The sequence below is a fragment of the Grus americana genome, chromosome 1, assembly GCF_028858705.1.
Source record: "Grus americana isolate bGruAme1 chromosome 1, bGruAme1.mat, whole genome shotgun sequence".
NCBI lineage: Eukaryota > Metazoa > Chordata > Aves > Gruiformes > Gruidae > Grus > Grus americana.
The window spans coordinates 188650658-188668370 of record NC_072852.1 but is presented as its reverse complement, the minus strand read 5'-3'; the positions used below and the strand labels follow the sequence as shown (position 1 = coordinate 188668370).

At 38.5% G+C, this 17713-nt stretch overlaps 1 protein-coding gene across 14 annotated transcripts in view; it reads right to left on the bottom strand.

Annotated features, from left to right (window-relative positions):
* FNDC3A (fibronectin type III domain containing 3A) overlaps window positions 1-17713 on the bottom strand; it is a 123930-nt gene that overhangs the window by 11352 nt on the left and 94865 nt on the right. For 10 of the 14 annotated variants that reach the window (XM_054814442.1, XM_054814531.1, XM_054814461.1 and 7 more), the window contains 9 exons: window positions 15713-15851; window positions 15081-15134; window positions 14344-14468; window positions 12116-12172; window positions 10037-10211; window positions 9349-9435; window positions 4392-4530; window positions 2691-2759; window positions 1231-1349 (listed from right to left, as the gene is read on the bottom strand). In XM_054814442.1, the coding sequence (XP_054670417.1) occupies window positions 1231-1349; window positions 2691-2759; window positions 4392-4530; window positions 9349-9435; window positions 10037-10211; window positions 12116-12172; window positions 14344-14468; window positions 15081-15134; window positions 15713-15851 (964 nt within the window). The remainder of the gene's footprint in view (window positions 1-1230; window positions 1350-2690; window positions 2760-4391; window positions 4531-9348; window positions 9436-10036; window positions 10212-12115; window positions 12173-14343; window positions 14469-15080; window positions 15135-15712; window positions 15852-17713) is intronic. The other 4 variants (XM_054814471.1, XM_054814482.1, XM_054814432.1 and 1 more) reach the window with 1 other exon arrangement.

Below are 17713 nucleotides of genomic sequence, written 5' to 3'. Positions count from 1 at the left end.
TGGAAGCTCTGCTGCTTTTGAGTTCCTTTGAAATGTATTGTTGCATTGAACAACAGATGCCATTTAAAGAGCAGAATGCTTCTCAGGAGGCGTATGTCCATGATGAGCTACAGAAAAGTTTTATTACATCTTTCCTTACTATTCTTCTGTTGATTTCTGACATCTTCAGAAAGTACCAGGACTTTCTGAAAGTTACTTTCTCTTTGGTACTCAAATAACATTTATTCTAAACTAATGGAGTTGGGTTGTAGGGAAGGAGGTTGGCAGAGCAGAAGCCTCCAAAGACATACATGCACTTGTGGTTAGGTGACTGGGAAGTACACTTGCCTTCCCCCTTCCCTGGACAACAGCAAGCTGAGCTATGGCAAGAGGGAACGCGTTCCAGCTCAGCCAGCACTGAAGGAGTCCAGATTTATTCTTAAGACAAGGTGGCTGTGGGCAAGGCTATCTTTGCAGGAGCCTTCTATGCAGAGGAAGAACATCTGAGTTCCATATAGTAAAGGGGGGCTGGGGAAGAAATGCAAACTCCAAGAATGCAAGGCTTTAGGATTTTCCAGGAGATCAGCTTGACAGCAAAGCCCTGCCGGAAATCTGTAGAAAGCCAGGGCTGGCTTTGTAACACCTGCTGCCGGGAGGAAGGGAGAAGACTACAGCATAGCATTTTAGCTCTGGAGGCTGAACTACACCACAGAAGTGACAGTGCAAGAGTGTGCGTATGTAATGTGTATATATGAGGGAGCATAGTACAGCATATCGAATTCTTTGGGAATATGGAAAAGCAGGGCAATGTAAACATTTTTATTGTGGCTGAGACAGTGTGGGAAGACACTATGGAGCGCAACCCTGTAAAGCCTGAGGAAACACTCTGTTCCTCCTTGCCTGCTGGGCTGACTCGGCTTACTCCACTGACCACGTGGGAAACATTAAATTTACACTGCTGTCTTGTGTTAGGCCTTAAAACAAGACATTCTATCAACATATCACACAGGAAAAGACATAGTATCTGTTTCTGTAAATAAGAAAAATCACTTTAAACAAAATAAAGTATCAGAAAAAAATATTCACATTTATTTCTCTAAGAAATGGGCAGACACTTGAAACACTGTGCATCAATACTGGAACTTTTTTGAAATATAAATTATGGCTATTTTGTTAGGCACTTCTGTACAGTATTTGCTATTAACTACTGGACCGGATATTTTATTTAATAAAAATATTAGCTCATATTACCGTGCTTTGTCCTCCTTCCCCAACGCAATATACACGTAAGCGATAGGAACAGCCAGGATTTAGTCGGTCGCACACATGTTCCCTAGCAGCTCCGCTGTATATCGTGTCCCATTTGTTTCCTGAAAGGTCAGGAGTAAGCGTGCAATGAACCAAGGGTGTAATTTGCCACTCTTCAGTACCAGCCACAGCAAGTATCCTAGCTTCTCTAAATAAGTGTGTGCCTGATGTTATCAACAAAATTTAAGGCTTGCTTTGAGTTTCCTGGAAAGAGATCGAATCATTTCACAAAGACAGTTTCCTAGGTAAATTTGTGTAGATCTGCTGAAGTGAAATATCTTCCTTAGTTGGTATTCACATTAACCAGGAGAGAATTTACTTCTAATGAAGTAGTTATTATTGGGCCAGCAAGCACATTCAAACATTATAACCAAATAAATAGGAAGGGTACAATAGCAAAATTTTCCATGGAAATGAAACATTAATTTTGCAAACTGTAACTATAGTTCACAATCGAATAGGCTTGTTCCTGTATTCCTGAATGGCCCAGCATCATCTGAAATACTGATTTCATTCTTTGCTATTCAGTCAGATTCTTAAATCAGAAACTCTTTAGCATTCTCACTCTCTCTTTTTAAGAGATTAAGCAGGGAACCTGGGGACTTTTAATTAGATCTCCAACAACTCAATACATCACAGAATTTAGAGGACTGGGAATGAAACATAATGCACAGCTCACTAAATCTGCATGAAAGGCTTGGGTAAATCATTCCAAAAGTGACTTAATGTGGAGATGTGATGGAATAAGGAAAGCAATAGACTAAAGTATCAGAAGAACTGCAGGTGAGACCCCGGCAGCACTGCCATTACAATCTGGGGAGAGGGTGCTGTCTTAATCTGATACAGCACTGGAGAAGTATAAACTTTCATTCTCAGTGTGACTGTGTTTCTGAATTTAATAAGGTTACTTAAGAGATCTAGATTTTTAAGTCATTTAGCTGGATAGCTTTATGTCCAGTTCAGAAATATTGTTAACTTCCCTTCTGTCTGAAAGGACAGAAAAGCAAATAACAGAAACAGTTATCCCAAGTGCATCACTGTTCTCCTTTAATAGTGATAAATGGAGCACTAGTTTTTCTTTCATCTGTCACACATCCAACAAAGCTACATGGCCCTGTCTTCTTGCCCTAAAACATCTGAAATGTGTCATTTCACTTCCAAAAGAGAACACACCTAATTAGTAAGTTAAACATGGAGCATCTCTTTCAGCATAGAGTTTTGTGGCATCTTCTTTCTAAGCCAGAGGAGAACCTTTTGTTTACAAGCATCAACATTCCTATTTTTTAATGGCAGTCCCTTGCAATAACTTTCCCTAGCATAATACACATTTTACTCTTCCCACAGGTGCACACATGCAGAAGAAAGAACACAGCTGAATGCCAACATATGCTCCTAATACTTACCATTTAAGCCTTCAGACATTTCCACAACATAGGTATTTATTGCTGCTCCTCCGTTGTCTTTTGGGGGATCTATAAAAAACAGCAATATTCCAACTAAGCGAGGTAAATCAAATGGTTTTGTGGCTTTTGGGGAGAATTTACAAAAGGCAAAATCAACAGCAGACTGGAGATGGGCGCTTATTTAGACAGACAGCATCCTAGTTAGCCATAGCATCCTAGTTCAGGACAGCCGCAAATCACTCAAATTCTCCACTATGCGAAGCTGCCGGCTCACAACCCTGCATAATACTCTACAGATGAAGAGTGACGAGTGAATCAGGCACCTGGGAGATGCCACAGCAAACATTTCAGTCTGAATTGCTGTGGAAGACTGCCCAATTATTGTTTCAGGGACACAGATCCTAATGGTCCTGTAATTTGGACTGCAGATAGGAAAAGATTACCACACTAATTTGTACAGAAGACTATTTCAAAATGATTTAAGACCGCATTTCAAAAACATAAATATTTTGGGAGAGAGAAGTCAGGATTTCTATACCAAAAACTTAATCTCTTAAATTTTTAATACATCACTAGAAATTGAGTGCACTATCATCCCTGGTACAATATTCATGTACAAGACACAAACCTACAGACTTATCTTTGATCTTTCTCAGAGCTGACTTAGAGAATAGCAGAATTAAAATAATGTGGAAACCCCAACATTCTGGACAAATACAAAGATAGCACGATACTTCACCACAGAAGGGCACTGCTGCCATCACACGACATTATGTATGTGCTGGATGAAGTAGTGTTGGCTCTTAGGCAAGAGTTACATATCATATCACACCTGCTAAATATTTCTAATATGTTTTGAGACTTATTATATGGCACATAGCACTTTTTTGGTTGGAAGGTTTGGTTTGGTTCATTGCTCCACATGAAAAATAAAACTACCACATTAATTATCACTTATTTAAAAAAAGAGAGCATTACTGTTCAAAATTATGACTATTAAAGGTTTTATATATAGATATTTTAGATAGTTTTCAATTTACAAATTAGGTATTTTTAACAACTTCATACATTATATATCATCCATAAAAGATCAAGTATCAGGCCCTGATGTAGCAAAGCAGTAGCAAAGCACCCTCGAAAGATGCAAGACTAGACTTGCTGAGTACTACTTACACTCTACAAGTAACTTTCTTATTATTAATGCAAAAGAATTAAACACACTATTAAGGAGAAATAGGTAAGAAGTTTAATTACCTGTGACGATAAATAAAACCTTTAACTGTTTGATTTTCTCCATCACACAGCACTGTTTCACCTTCTCCCACTTCACAGCATAAGGCTAAAAAACCCTGAGCTTAAGGAAAAGTTTCTGAAGATCCTTAGTGAATAAAAACATTTACTTATCAAAACCAAGCACTTTGAAGAGATAGGTTGAACTTGGATCCGCTCTTGATATAACTCCTGAATTTTGTGGTATCTACTTTTTGTGCCAGAGAAACAGAACTTCTTAGTACACAAATTAACACTACTATTTTTTTATTATTGTAGTCCCCTGCAATAACACTCCCTATTACGATTTGTATATTATTCTTCCCACATAATTACACTATTATACCACAACCCTAAGTATTTTGAATCAGTATCTTCCTCTATAAAAAATACGAAGGACATACTCTAAACAGAGCTGGACAACAATCTTACCCCAGGTTATTTTAAAACTCTGTGCGTGAATTTTTCCTTTCACTGTTGGTCTTGAAGGTACTCCAGGCTTGTCTGGACAAGTAATGTATTCTACTGTCTCACTTGGACTGCTTTTCCCTTCTGAGTTATAGGCAATGACCTGCAAATATATAAAAAAATATTATAAACAGAACAAACAGACTGGCTACAGTATGCTACTCACTGTTAATGGTAAGGTTAAATTAATTTATATGTATGCTTAGATAGCTACATAATAAATAACTAAAGCTACTATATACCTTCATTTTACATTTTCATTAGACCCATAGTTAGACAATCACTATACTGAAATTAAAAATTCCTACAAATTGCCAGCAAAAAAAAAAAGCCTTAAAAACCCCCTCAGAAACCTAGTAATTGTGAAGCTGAAAAAAAAAAAATTTCACAAATCAAATAACCTTCCATATCCCCCAAATGTCAAATGTTGGTGCCTAAAGTTAGGCCTCTACTTAGGACACTTAAGAGGTGCCTGACTGTAAAAGGTAATCAGGACACGCAAATCTTGGTGACATTAATGGAATCTGTGGATGCTCAATATAGCAGAAGCCACTTTATTTCAAGTCAAGGATCTGAAAACTTGTTTCTTTTTAAAACCATCTAAGATACTCAGAAATTAGATAGGTCTAAGAATAACTCTTTTTTAATCAGAGTTGCAGAATTTATTGATAACTAAATATATGCATGAGAAAAAACCTTTATAAAAGCACAGAAACAAAAGGTGATGAAAAAGACATACTGCAAAGAGGCCACTTTTCAACTTTCACTGAAGGAACTTGGAAGTATTAAAATTTTAATTGCAATTCCCTTCCCACTGAGGTAAAAATATTTTCATGTTATTAAGTAAAGAGCAAAAAGTGATGCTTTACTAACTGCTGCAGAAACCTGAATAATTGGGATGAATTAGAGGTCTCATGCTACTATAGCACCTTCTTTTAAGGAAATACATTCAGAGATAAAAAACTGTTTATATGGGTAAATTGTATTAACAACAGGAAAGGTGATACAAACTCTTCAGTCCCAGGGAAAATTAGGGCAAAGGTTGTCATGGAAGTTATTTGCAGGCACATGAAGGACAAGAAGGTAATTAGATTTATCAAAGGTAAATCATGTTTGACCAACCTGAGTGCCTTCTATGATGAAACAGCTTGCTCAATAGATGAGGGGAGAGCTGCGGACATCATCTACCCTGATTTTAGTTTGACATGGTCTCCCACTACATCCATGTAGACAAGCTGGTAAGATATAGACAGAATAGATGGACTACAAGAGGGGTGTGGAAAACCTGAGAGAATGCCAGGCTCAAAGGGAGGTGGTTAATGGTTCAAAGGCAAATTAGCAGCTGCTCATGAGTGGATTTCCTCAGCAGTCAACACAATGTCAGATACTATTCAATGTCTTTAGAAGCGATCTGGATGACAGGAGTGAATGCACACACGCACACCACCGCCCCAGGTTTGCATATGACACCAAACTAGGAGGAGAGAGAGAGATGCTGGAAGGAAGAGCCACCATACAGACTCTGACAGGCTGGAAGAGTGCATCAACAAGAACTGCATGAGCTTTGACAAAGATAAAGTCTTGTACCTGGGATGGAAATAACCCCAGCAGCAGTACAGTCTGGAGTCTGACTGGCTAGTAAGCTTTTCTTTTTTCAGCTCTGCTGAGAAGGACCTTGGTATTCTAGTAGAGAGCAAGCCAAACAAATCAGCAAAGCATCCTGGCAGTAGCAAAGACAAATTGTTTCATGGGCTGCATCAGCAAGAACTGAGCCGGCAGAACAAGGGATGTGATTACGCCACTTTACTCAGCACTTTTTAAGCCACGCCTGGAATACCGTGTCCAGTTTTGGTCCTCCCAGTTCAAGAGAGGCACTGGAAAACTGGAGAGAGTCCAGAAGATGGCCAGCCAGCATGATGATTAGAGGGCTGGAGAACCTGACACAGCAAGAAAGGTTGAAGAACTTGGGTTTATTCTGCCTAAGAAAAAAAGTTTCATTGGTGGCATCTAATCACAGCCTTCTAATACCTAAAGCATAGTTACAGAAGAGATGAAGATGAAGGTACTGTCTTCACAAGGATCTGTGATGACAGGACAAGAGACAGTAGGCACAAAGTGTGTTAGGGAAAATTCCAGCTGCATATAAGAAAAGAAATTAATCACCATGAGAACAGGCTGCCCAGAGAAGTGGTAGAATCTCCCTTGCTGGAAATACCGAAGTCTCAGCTCAACACGGCTAGGACAGAGATGAATTGCCTAACCTAAGGCCCTGCTTCCTACACAAGTTTGACCCAGATGATCCCCAAAACTCCCTTCCAAGAGTCCAACCTCGACTCTTCTGTAATTCTAGGAAGTCAAATCGCTGCTATTTACTTTCTAGTTCTGTCTGCAGTTAGTTTACTACGTATTTGCATTTGTTCCTAGCAAAAAAGCTAAACGACCTAAAAAGAGGTTTTTTGGCTTTTACATTTGTTTTAAAAATGAGCAGAATCAAAACAACAGCAGTAATGTTAGTACAGATTGAGAAAAGGAAATGTGAGCTAACATGTCTCTCAGACATTAAGTCTCCCGATACAGTTTACAAGATTAACAATCATCTGGTTGTCTTTGTGCCCTTACAAATGAAGTTAAACAGGCACAGTTAGCATTTACGTATTATAATAAGGTTTCCAATGGTTATAAAGCTTCTTTCAAAAGCCTTAAGGAATATTACTACTAATTAAGTCTTTCCCCTGTATAATAAAAATTAAAGACCTGATTAACACAACATTTGTTTCTCCTTTATGCCCTGTGAATGAGTGAACAGAGACTTCTGTTTACTGTTTTGTTAAGAAAAACAGGGTATAAACATTGATTTTTTATTTTAATGAGAAATTTAGGATGTTTAAGTTAACTATATATTTACTAGTAATGCATATGATTAACATGTAGGATTACTTTCAAAGGAAGACTGTGATCAAGTCCTGCAAAAGCTAGTGTCAAGGTAATTAGCCGTTCTTTAACTTCATGTGTGGCTGTAACAGTCCTATCTTGGTACAGTCCTTGGAATACACAGTATATTTTAAATTATTTAAATATGAAGTTATGTAAAAAACCCCAAGTACTGGCACTGTAAGATTAATCCCCATCATAACCTTTTCTGCTTAAGAAAGTAATCATATTCAGAAGTGCTCCTAGTTTATACTGGCCTCCTTGGTTATTTCGACCCAGGTGCAGGACTTTACGCTTGTCTTTGTTAAACTTCATACTGTTCTTGCTAGCCCACTCTTCCAGCCTGTCCAGGTCTCTCTGTAAGATTCTGATGTGTTCACCTCACCACTCAGCTTGGTGTCACCAGCAAAGTTGGTGAGGGTGCTTTCAATCCCGTTGTCTAGATCATTTGTGAAGATGAACAGTGTGGGGCTCCATATCAATCCCTAGGGGATCCTACTTCTGACAGGCTGCCAGCCTGAGTAAAAGCTATTGATCACCAGCTTCTGAGTGTGGCCTGTAAACTACTTTTCTACTCATCTTGCAGACCATCAATGCAGTCTGTATCTTGCCAGCTTGTCCAGGAGAAGGCTGTGGAAAAGAGTGTTGAATGTTTTGCTTAAGTCCAGGTAAACAACATCCACTGCTCTCCCCATGCAAACTGAAAGTGTTACTTTGATATAGAAGGTGATCAGGCTAGTCAGGTATGATTTGTCTCTGGTGTAGGTTTTTCCCAATCACCTGCTTCATTTGGCTTGTAGTATTTTCTTTAGAGGATTCTTCCATTACTTTCCCAGGGACTGAAGTAAGACTAATGGGCCAGTAGTCCCCTGGGTCCTCTTTTGGGCCCTTCTTCTAGATGGGTATGACATTTGCCTTCTTCTAGTCATCAGGGATACCCTGATCTTCATCACCTTTGAAATACTATAGATAGTGGCCTTGCAACAATGTCAGCCACTTCTCTTAACATCCTGGAGTGGATTCTGTCCTGGCCCATAGACTGATGTGGGTTGAGCCCTTGCAAGAGGCCACAGCCCAGCCCTTCCTCCACCACTGGTGGGTTGACACATGCCTTGTCATAGCTACTTGATCCTGTGATCTGAGGTCCAACTATGCTGGTAAAGACAGAGGCAAAGAAGCTAGTGAGAACCTCTGCCTTATTGGCATTAGTAGTAACTTGCTTCCCTGCCCTGTGTAGCAATGGGCCTATGTATGTCTTCCCTGTGCTTCTGCTTACTGCTCATGTATCTGAAGAACTCTTGTTGTTCTTGACATCTTTGGCCAATTTCAGTTCTAGCTGATCCTCAGCCTTCCTGACTGCATCTCTGCATGTCCTAGAAAGGTTCTTGTAGTCCTCCATGGCTATCTGGCTGCCCTTCCATAGCTGGTATGCTTTTTTGCTTTTAACCACACCCAAAAGCTCATTGTTAAGCCATTGTTAAGCCAGACTTCATCCTGAGCTAACAAGTTCAGCCCTCAAGACTTATTAGAATGGGCTCAGCACCACGGTACTATGAATGATTTACTAACTTAGGCTCAGTGCTATGCTAGCACTGACAACTGGTTTTTTGATCAAAGTTGCTCCTTACCTCAACATTTTCAGATATGTTTAGAGTCTATTAGAGGACCCCATAGTTACACTAAGTAATGTTACCTGGTTATATGCAGCACAGAACCCAAATAAAAACCCTCAACTCTTAAGAACATTGATTTATGACTTGGAATTTCAAGATACCCACAACTGTGTTACACCCTTGCAGAGGTTCTTATTCCTTCAGCAGAGACAATTAATGCAGCAGGTGTTCAGCTGATAGGTAGTTTTAAGAGATTAAAATTGTAAGAAACTGGCATCAAATTTAGTTTTCCTTAAAAAAGGCCCTCCCCACTTCTGAGTCAATCTCAAGCTACTCTGGTGAAAAAAAACCAAAACAAATATATGAAAAAATCTTACCCTAAATTTGTATTTTGTACTACGCCTCAAATTCTTCACTGTGTAGGTAAGATCATCACCATCATATTTTGGCTTGAAACCATATCCCTGCAGAATTAAACAGGATTACTTGAAACATTGTATTTGCCATGTAACATACTTCATACAACTAAATTACCATTTCAGACTGTAACTGTTATGCTCCCCTGACAAAGTAATAAGTGCACCTTCATTGTGTAAACATAAGATTTTTTTTTGCAGAGGGGGAAATTAATTCACTATTTTCCAATCAGAAGAGGAGAAAAAAACAGTAAAGAAAATCATATACAGTGTCAACAGAAATTATACCTAACACTTTCAAAGGGTAGAATAGGACTCATTTTAAAACAAAGGTGGTTAGGCCAAAATGACATCTAGAGGGACCACACTTCATGATGCAATTACTTTGATCCTGCTCTTGTAAGGCTTAACATTCACATGCAAATTCACAAATTAAAAGCAATTTAAAAGTCTTTGCAGGATTGGGGTTTAATAACACTAATAACGATTACTGTCACAATGAAAAGGAGAAAGCAATGTGGCTGTATGGAAAATACAGTTCCTTGTAGAATATTCTAGCAAAAGTAATAGTTGTTACACTTAATACAATAACGTATCAAACACACATTATAGTCTCTTTTCTTATTAAGAATAAGTATTCTAAACTTACTGAGTTCTCATCCTCCATCTCTAATATATACGAGATTCCTTCATCTGATGGTGTTCCTGAGGGTTTTGTCCACTGTAGGGATAACCAAGTAACTCCAGCATTAATCAGCAAAGGACTTGCTGGTGTGGTCGGGGCAGTGCCTGAGGTATGATACAGGACTTCTTCACTAAAACCACTGTTTAAAACAGAGAGTATGTAAACTAAGTAGACACAATAATTAATATCCAGAAAAACGTAATTCTTACTAAACACAGCTATGACAGTTTCTTAGACATGTGCACAACTGGAAATTGCAAGCTGGTACATGCAGACGACTTAACTTGCCCATGAGCCTGTCAGTAACAAGACATCTGAAAAACCTTAACACGTTCATAATTGAAAGATTCCTTTGTATGATATAATTACAATGTTTTGCTAACCAAAATGTTTTGCTTTTCCATATTAAGTTATTATTCTAAAACAGTAGAGCTCTATATGCAATAGTGTACTAATACCACAGTGTCCTTCCTATTCAAAATGAAAACATGAAGACATAAAAGCATATATGGGAAGACCTCAAAAAAAATGTCACTTCCCAGGCAGCAATTATGTGCTTCAAGTATACTGTTTCTCTAGTGATTCAGAAAATAATAGAATAATAGCCTCATTCAATGTTACTTCAAGAGTTCCAATATGAAAGTCTAATTGCAGACTAAATGAAGTAGAGTGTACACCAGTGAATCTCCTAGCACAACTGTTAACCTTATCTGATGATGCTTAAGAAACTCCTTGAAGTGAAAATACAAATAAGTTACATAAAAAGACCTATTTTGAAACAGAGGGATGCAAAAGTCAGTAAACAAGTACTATGCTTGCACAGGTGGTCCGACATGTATCCAGCTAGACTAAAAAAACCCCACCTGTTCTCAGCTGGCATTTGCTGCTTCTACATCAGATCTGAAGAAACACTTAGAGGCTTAAGAGCTAATCTATTTTTTTTAACCATATGAAACTAACGTCAAAGATGTAATTTTAATCTAAAAGCTGGGCATTACCTCAGTGAGCATCAGTAAGCCCTGAAAACAAAATTCTCCATATGGCTTGAACAACAGTACCAGTTAAAGATCTCATGTGTTGGAGCCTGACTGTTCTGAAAAATCCCAATATAAAGATACCTCAACTTCACTTTCTCTCTTACACAATCTACATTATAATAATGCACGAGTTGTAAATTTTGGTCTGCTCTAGAGTCTTTTTGCCATTAAAAATCGTAACAATAACAATAAATCTTACAGACAATGCATTATCAAGAGGGTTGACAGGACCCAAAGCAGACATACAGTCTGTGCAGATGTGCAGACTGTGAAATAGATTCTGAAGCAACAAGTGAAAAAGTGCAAAAACAGAGAAAACTTCTTAAATTTTGGGGGGATAAGAACTTTTTCTTGCAAAAAGTCACAGGAAAATCTCTGAAATGAAGACGATGTGACACATACATTATATCTATTAAAAAAATTTTCCAGCATTATATAGGGAGGCTAGAGAAAGCATGATGAGAGGCTAGACAAATACTAAGCCTATCTCTATTCATGACAAACTATTGAAGAAATCACCTTACAAACAGATATAAGATAAAAAACCCACACCTTAAAAATTTATTCTCTTTACTTGATTGAACCACTCCAAAATACACTGAAATTAAAAGACTTCCAGTGATACCCACATTTGAATGACTCTTAAACAATTCTCTTAGAAGTACAATAATGCTATCTATCTTTTAAATAGATTTTATTTTTCCAGTTTTCATTAGCTACTGTTTCATGTGCAGTTAGAATTAAATTTAAAAATATATGAGGAACTCAAAGATAAAATGTCTGTTCTTGTCGGTAAAATCATTCGGACAGAATTCTGTTTCCAGATGCCTAAGGTTCTCAACATTCTTCATAAAGAATTATCAGGCACTCTACCCTAGTATCTATTATTTCAAGAGACTTCTTAATTACATAATACCATAAAGACAATAAAGTGCATCTTTACCAGGCTATGAAATATTGATTTAAAAACCTATTCGGCGTGATTAGTTTAAGAAGGGTACTTAACTGATCAGTGTCTTCTACCAGCTTACGCTGCAGGAATCTGTAACATGTGCAGGTATTCCTAGAGGGTACATTTACACTGAGACATAAAAGGGCAACAGGAAGACAGCCTGAGCACTCGACCCTGCTGAACTGCCAGCTCACTCTCTGTCTTTATTTTTTTGAACAGTTCCAACTAAATCTCATCAAGACAAAGTCCAGGAGCAACTCAGAGAATAATTCATTCCAGAAACATTATCCAGAAGGCAGTAATGTAATAAAGACTGTGTTGGAGCACACCAAAAGTCATTCTAGCAAACTATAGTGTCCTCTGACAGTGGCCCAAAGTAGGAGCCTAAGGAAAGACAGGAACAAACACTATACGCTGCAACACATTCCCTGAGTACTCTCCAAAACCTTGCAACACATGCCCCAGATCTCTTGACCCAGCTCTGGTTTTCACATACTTAATAGTATGAAGAAGATTTCTTCTGCCCAGCATGAATTACAATCCCATGTCTGGCTCCCTGTTCTCTATGCTGTACAAGGAGGCATCATTCCCTCAAGCACCTGCTTGTGCCAACTGAAGGATGCACAACACACATACTCTATTTCACGCTATTAAAATACCACTCCAGTGAGCTGCAGCACAATGCTCATAATATTTCAAACACTGAATTTAAAAAAAAAACCCGAATGCAAAATAGCAATTTTAGGCTGATGGCTAGAGAAGCCTTGTTTTTATGCCACATAGGACCTTAAAGTCCAAGTGCTACTAGATAGTGGGGACAGTGGCAGTCTGCTCTAGAGATGATGAGCCCTGGTAGTGTGACTGTTAGCTAGGTTTATTCGCTTTGCCTGAAGACCAAGAAGCATTCCCAAGAACTAACGCACCCAGTAATGCAAGCATAGCTTGAGAAACCAGTAATTTTGTGGGGTTCCCCCCCGCCAAGTTCCTATATTTTCTACTGAAGTCAGATGTCATTCATTCAAAAATAAAAAAAAAAAATTGGTGCTCTATAACTTCTGAAAAGTAGCAATTAAAAGTAAGAATGACATCCTAAGCATTCATAGTAAGTTCTAGAACTTCAAAAGAAGTCAGTGATAAAGTAATGTCATATTCTATCCATTTCCCAGGGTAACAGGAGACTAACGGACACCTTAGATAAAGGGACATACCCAAGTAACAGGACATGGCAAAGAGCCCAATACATAGACACCTACAGGTGGCAGCGGGGGTTCTGCCAGACTTCCTGCTCCAGCAGAGTTACTGACACCTCTTTATATTGTCATCACTAAAGCTCTAAATTTAAGGAGGGCTGATAAATCCTGGAAAATTGATACACCAGCTTCAGGAACTACCTTAGATCAAGCACCATGTCAAACCTCCCTGGAACCAAAAGCAACAGAAAGCATGGTAGGAGGTACCCTCTGGTCAGCACAGCAGCAGCACAAGCACTGCAGCATTTAAACTATTTAATTATAACCATTTGGTTGAGTCACTTATCTTTTAGTGTGATCCTCAGAATTTTAGTAAAGTGTTTATTACATCAGACACAAAAGCCACAAATTGTATTGAACGTATGAGTCTCTACAATGTAGTGCTTAGCCAAAAATTCGATTACAAGTACATGCAGTAGGAAACACTTCTAAGGTAGCAACTTCAGTGGTCAGCGTAGTCTACAAAGACTGAAGCTAAAAACCAGCATGGCCTGAGCTGATTTCATGGGAGAGCAGTCAGGTTGTTTGTGCCATGCTCGTGGTCCCCATTCTAGGGGCACTGTGTACAAATATCTGAGCAGGCTGTTCAGGAAATGAGGCTAAGTCTGGCAGAAGTAGCTGTGCTATCCACTTCTAAGAGGGGCTGATATTTGTAGCATATATGGCAAGTATGCACATAACGTAGTGGTTGTAGTATGTAGCCATACCATGCCTGGACAAAACGCATTATGCTGGGAATTGCAGGCTAGCAGAGGTTGGAAGGTATCTCTGGAGACCATCTTGTCCAACCTCCCCTGCTGAAGCAGGATCAAGTGGTTCCTAGTATACAGGTAATCTACACGCTGAATAATCCCATCACATACCGTGAATTAACTATGTGTTGGACTAGATGATCATTGTAGGTCCATTCCAGCTGACACTATTTCATCCCCGTTGGACAAAAGACCTGTTTCTTTAAATGTAATCGTATGTTTTTTCCTAACTAAGCACACATATGCATTCCATATTTATGTATATTACAGTAATATTTACCTCATTCCCACGTCATTTTTGGCTGCTAGTCTAAAGGTGTATCCCATTGCTGGTGATAGTTTAGTAATCCTATACTGCTTTTGTTGGCCATAATAACACTGGCAAAACTCTCCATTTCCTTTTCCCTAAAAAAGGAATAAGTTAATCACATTATTCACTCTATTATATATGCATCCATCAATTAAAATAACACACAAATGTGAAGTAAACTATTTCTTTAAAATGAAACATAACTCAAAAATCTCCCATATAGTGAGGCAGTAGTATGTTAAACTTTGTGTATATAATGAATTAGAGGCTTTTTTTCCTTCCTTTCCATTTCCCAGCTCTATAGGGTTGGAAGGAAAAAGCTATGAAGCTTCTGCAGCTCTGCCATCTCAGGATTGCTGTCCAGGTAGGGACTGAAAGATGCTTGCGGGGGATAATAGATCCACTCCCTTTGTATAAAAGAAAGACTGTTAAAGGAAAATGACCCTTCAGTGTCAGCTCTTGAAAGAAGTATTAGACTACAAGTGAAAAAGCCATTTATAAAAGTGGCAGAATCATTTAATAAGATCTTATTATATTTCCCAAGAAAAAAATTGGCAATAACCATATATTCATAACTGCTTCAGGAATTACATGTTTGTAACATGCCTCTAGACAGAAGTCATATTTTTCACACAACTTGATGTGCATAGTCACATACAACTACTTTTTAAATAACTACAAAATTAAAAATAAAATAACTTGCTTACTTCATCCCATTCTAGAAGGTAACTGTGGATTTTAGAACCATTATCATAAGATGCCTGCAACAGGAAAAGAAGAAAATTAGAGCTCTAACTGGATACAAGACCACTTAAGGGCAAATGATGTTCCCCTTATATGATTATTTCACTTGCCAAGACAGCCCCAGTTCAGTCTCCATACGATGAATGCTTATATCATGTTTATGGTTTTGTTTTTTCTTTTAGACCTTGAAAAAAGTATTCTGGCAGCAGTGCAAAATGCTACTGTATTTTTCTGAGCAGCTAGATTGCAAATCTTTCCAGACCACTTCATTTGCTTTGCACAGACAAGCCTATGTTCAATAACAGAGGAAGGAATTGGTTCCACAGTACAGTAGGGGACTGGAACTCAAACCACTATCTCTCATTTGAACTCAGTAACTATCTATGAAGGCTCCTTGCTTTTCTGGGAATCCTTCTCTTTTTACTAAAGTCCACGTTTAACCCAGTATATGTATTTCCAGTCACAGAACTGTGACTGAAGTTAGTATGTTTGACAAAAATTTTCTGTCTCAATGAACGGGCATTTTACTGACAAATCCAAAACAATTCTGAAGAGCTTAAAATATTTATTTTAAACGTTTTTAAACAATTCTTACCTTCCACTGCAGAGTAAGAGAATTTTTGGTCCGATTAGTTATCCTGGGCAGATTTGGAGTATCAGGTTCACAACTTACTGTGGTAAAACTCTCTGCTTCTGAAGGGCTCCCCTTTACACAGTTACATTCTACTTGGACTCTAAAGTGGAAAAGAACCAATAACATTTTGCTTCAAAATCTGTATATACAGTTTGCAAAGAAAACTGAGTATTCAGAATTAATTTACTGCCTTGCTACCTCATTATTAAAATATCTCTTTTATAAATAACTGGTAGAAGCACCTTGGTCAAAAGAAGTAATGCAAAAGAAGAGAGTCCTTTACTTTGGATGTACATCATTATGATCAGTCAGCTTTAGTCTCACAATTACATTTGAAATCTGTCTGTTACTTGCTGTACTTTGGTTGGGAAATAATGGTAACATCTTGCAGGCTCATTATCTGTTGTAGACATACTAATTGATATTATGAATAATTCTTCTTCTGCAAATGCTTTCATCAGATGAGCACAATACCTTCTGCACTCCTTTAAGACCTTGCTGAGTCTGTTCACCCTGTCCTTTCCTTTAGGAATTAAGTTTCCACATACGTCAGAAGAGTGAATTTTTGCTTCTGTCTCCAAGAGAAAGGGTTTATTTTTCCTAATAGCTTTTCTCCAAAATTAAATACAGGATTATTATCTGTCCTCCCCCTGTGCTCTCCCCGCCTCACCTGTGTAGCTATGCCTTGTCTCCTCCTTGGGTGATACTGCACATTACCTTCTTCTGATTCACCTGTTCCTTTGAAAGAAAAAACATGCCTCCCCAAAAACGTTTACTCTGATCACTGGTATAAGACCTGTGTTGCCTGCTTATGAAGATGCAAAAGTCTTATATATTCTTGTTGCATGAACAGCAAGTCACAGGAAATTTGGCTTTGTAGATTCCATCAACAGGGAGAGGGAGACATTTGAACAGTGGCTAACGCTGCACACAAAGATATTTGTGCTGGCACACGCTTGCAAATGTGTAATTTGTCAGTTATCTTCATAGTCCTGTCTTTCTGGTCTTCACTGATTTTGGGCAGTGTTTGCAGTGGTAGAATTCTGATTAACTCCTAGTTCAGGAAGAGCTTAGATGGCTAAGTCATCTATTCCCATGTATTTTCTTCAACGACCAGAATTGAGCATGAAAGAATCTGAACATAGCCTGATAAGAAAGGGCTCATACAGGAAAAAGAATTCCTAGGCTCTGACCCTTATGCTCCATGCATTTTCAACTTAAACATCATTGGGTAAAGTGCATAAGCACTACCAAAACCAGGAACCAAACCACAGGAAAAACACTTGCTTATGAAGAGCTTTGAGTCAATTTGTTATTCATCCTTCTCCTGAACCTGTGCTGCAGGCCATGTAGTGGCCCAAATGAAATGAGGTGTGTGATGAAGGACAGACCAACCCTCTTTTGCTTCTGGTTTGGCAACCGGGACAATACCTTGGAAAACAGTACTAAGACGTACAGAACCCCTCACACCGAGGACCAGGAATGTAGCTCTCCCATTTGAGCAAATGCTGAAAGACTTACACAACAGAAATCTTCCTCCTCCCTACTGCTGATGTTCTAAAGCTCATGTGGAAAGAGGCACAACATTTTTGACTTGGATCACACTCTCCACTTGCAATTATTTCTTGAAAAGACAGTACTTTTAAGGTGGCCTTCAGTTCTGCCTTCACAATGTTATGTATTTATAAACCGCTGTATTCAAACTTTTTTTAAAGTCAAGAAGTAAGACAACCCTCCAACATGTAAAAAAGAAGGGAAGAAGAACACCCAACTATGTCTTTCCAATCCTATGCTATTTCTTCAGTAGGGCATAGCAAAGCAGCAAATTCTGCTAGAAGAGTAGAATTACATTGAGCTAGAGGCACATTTAGTAATGCGTATGGGGTCAGATTCACTGGTCTGCTGGAGCAAAGCGAAAGCAGGGTAACCTGACCTTCAGGTGGCCAGCAGTGAGCACGTTCC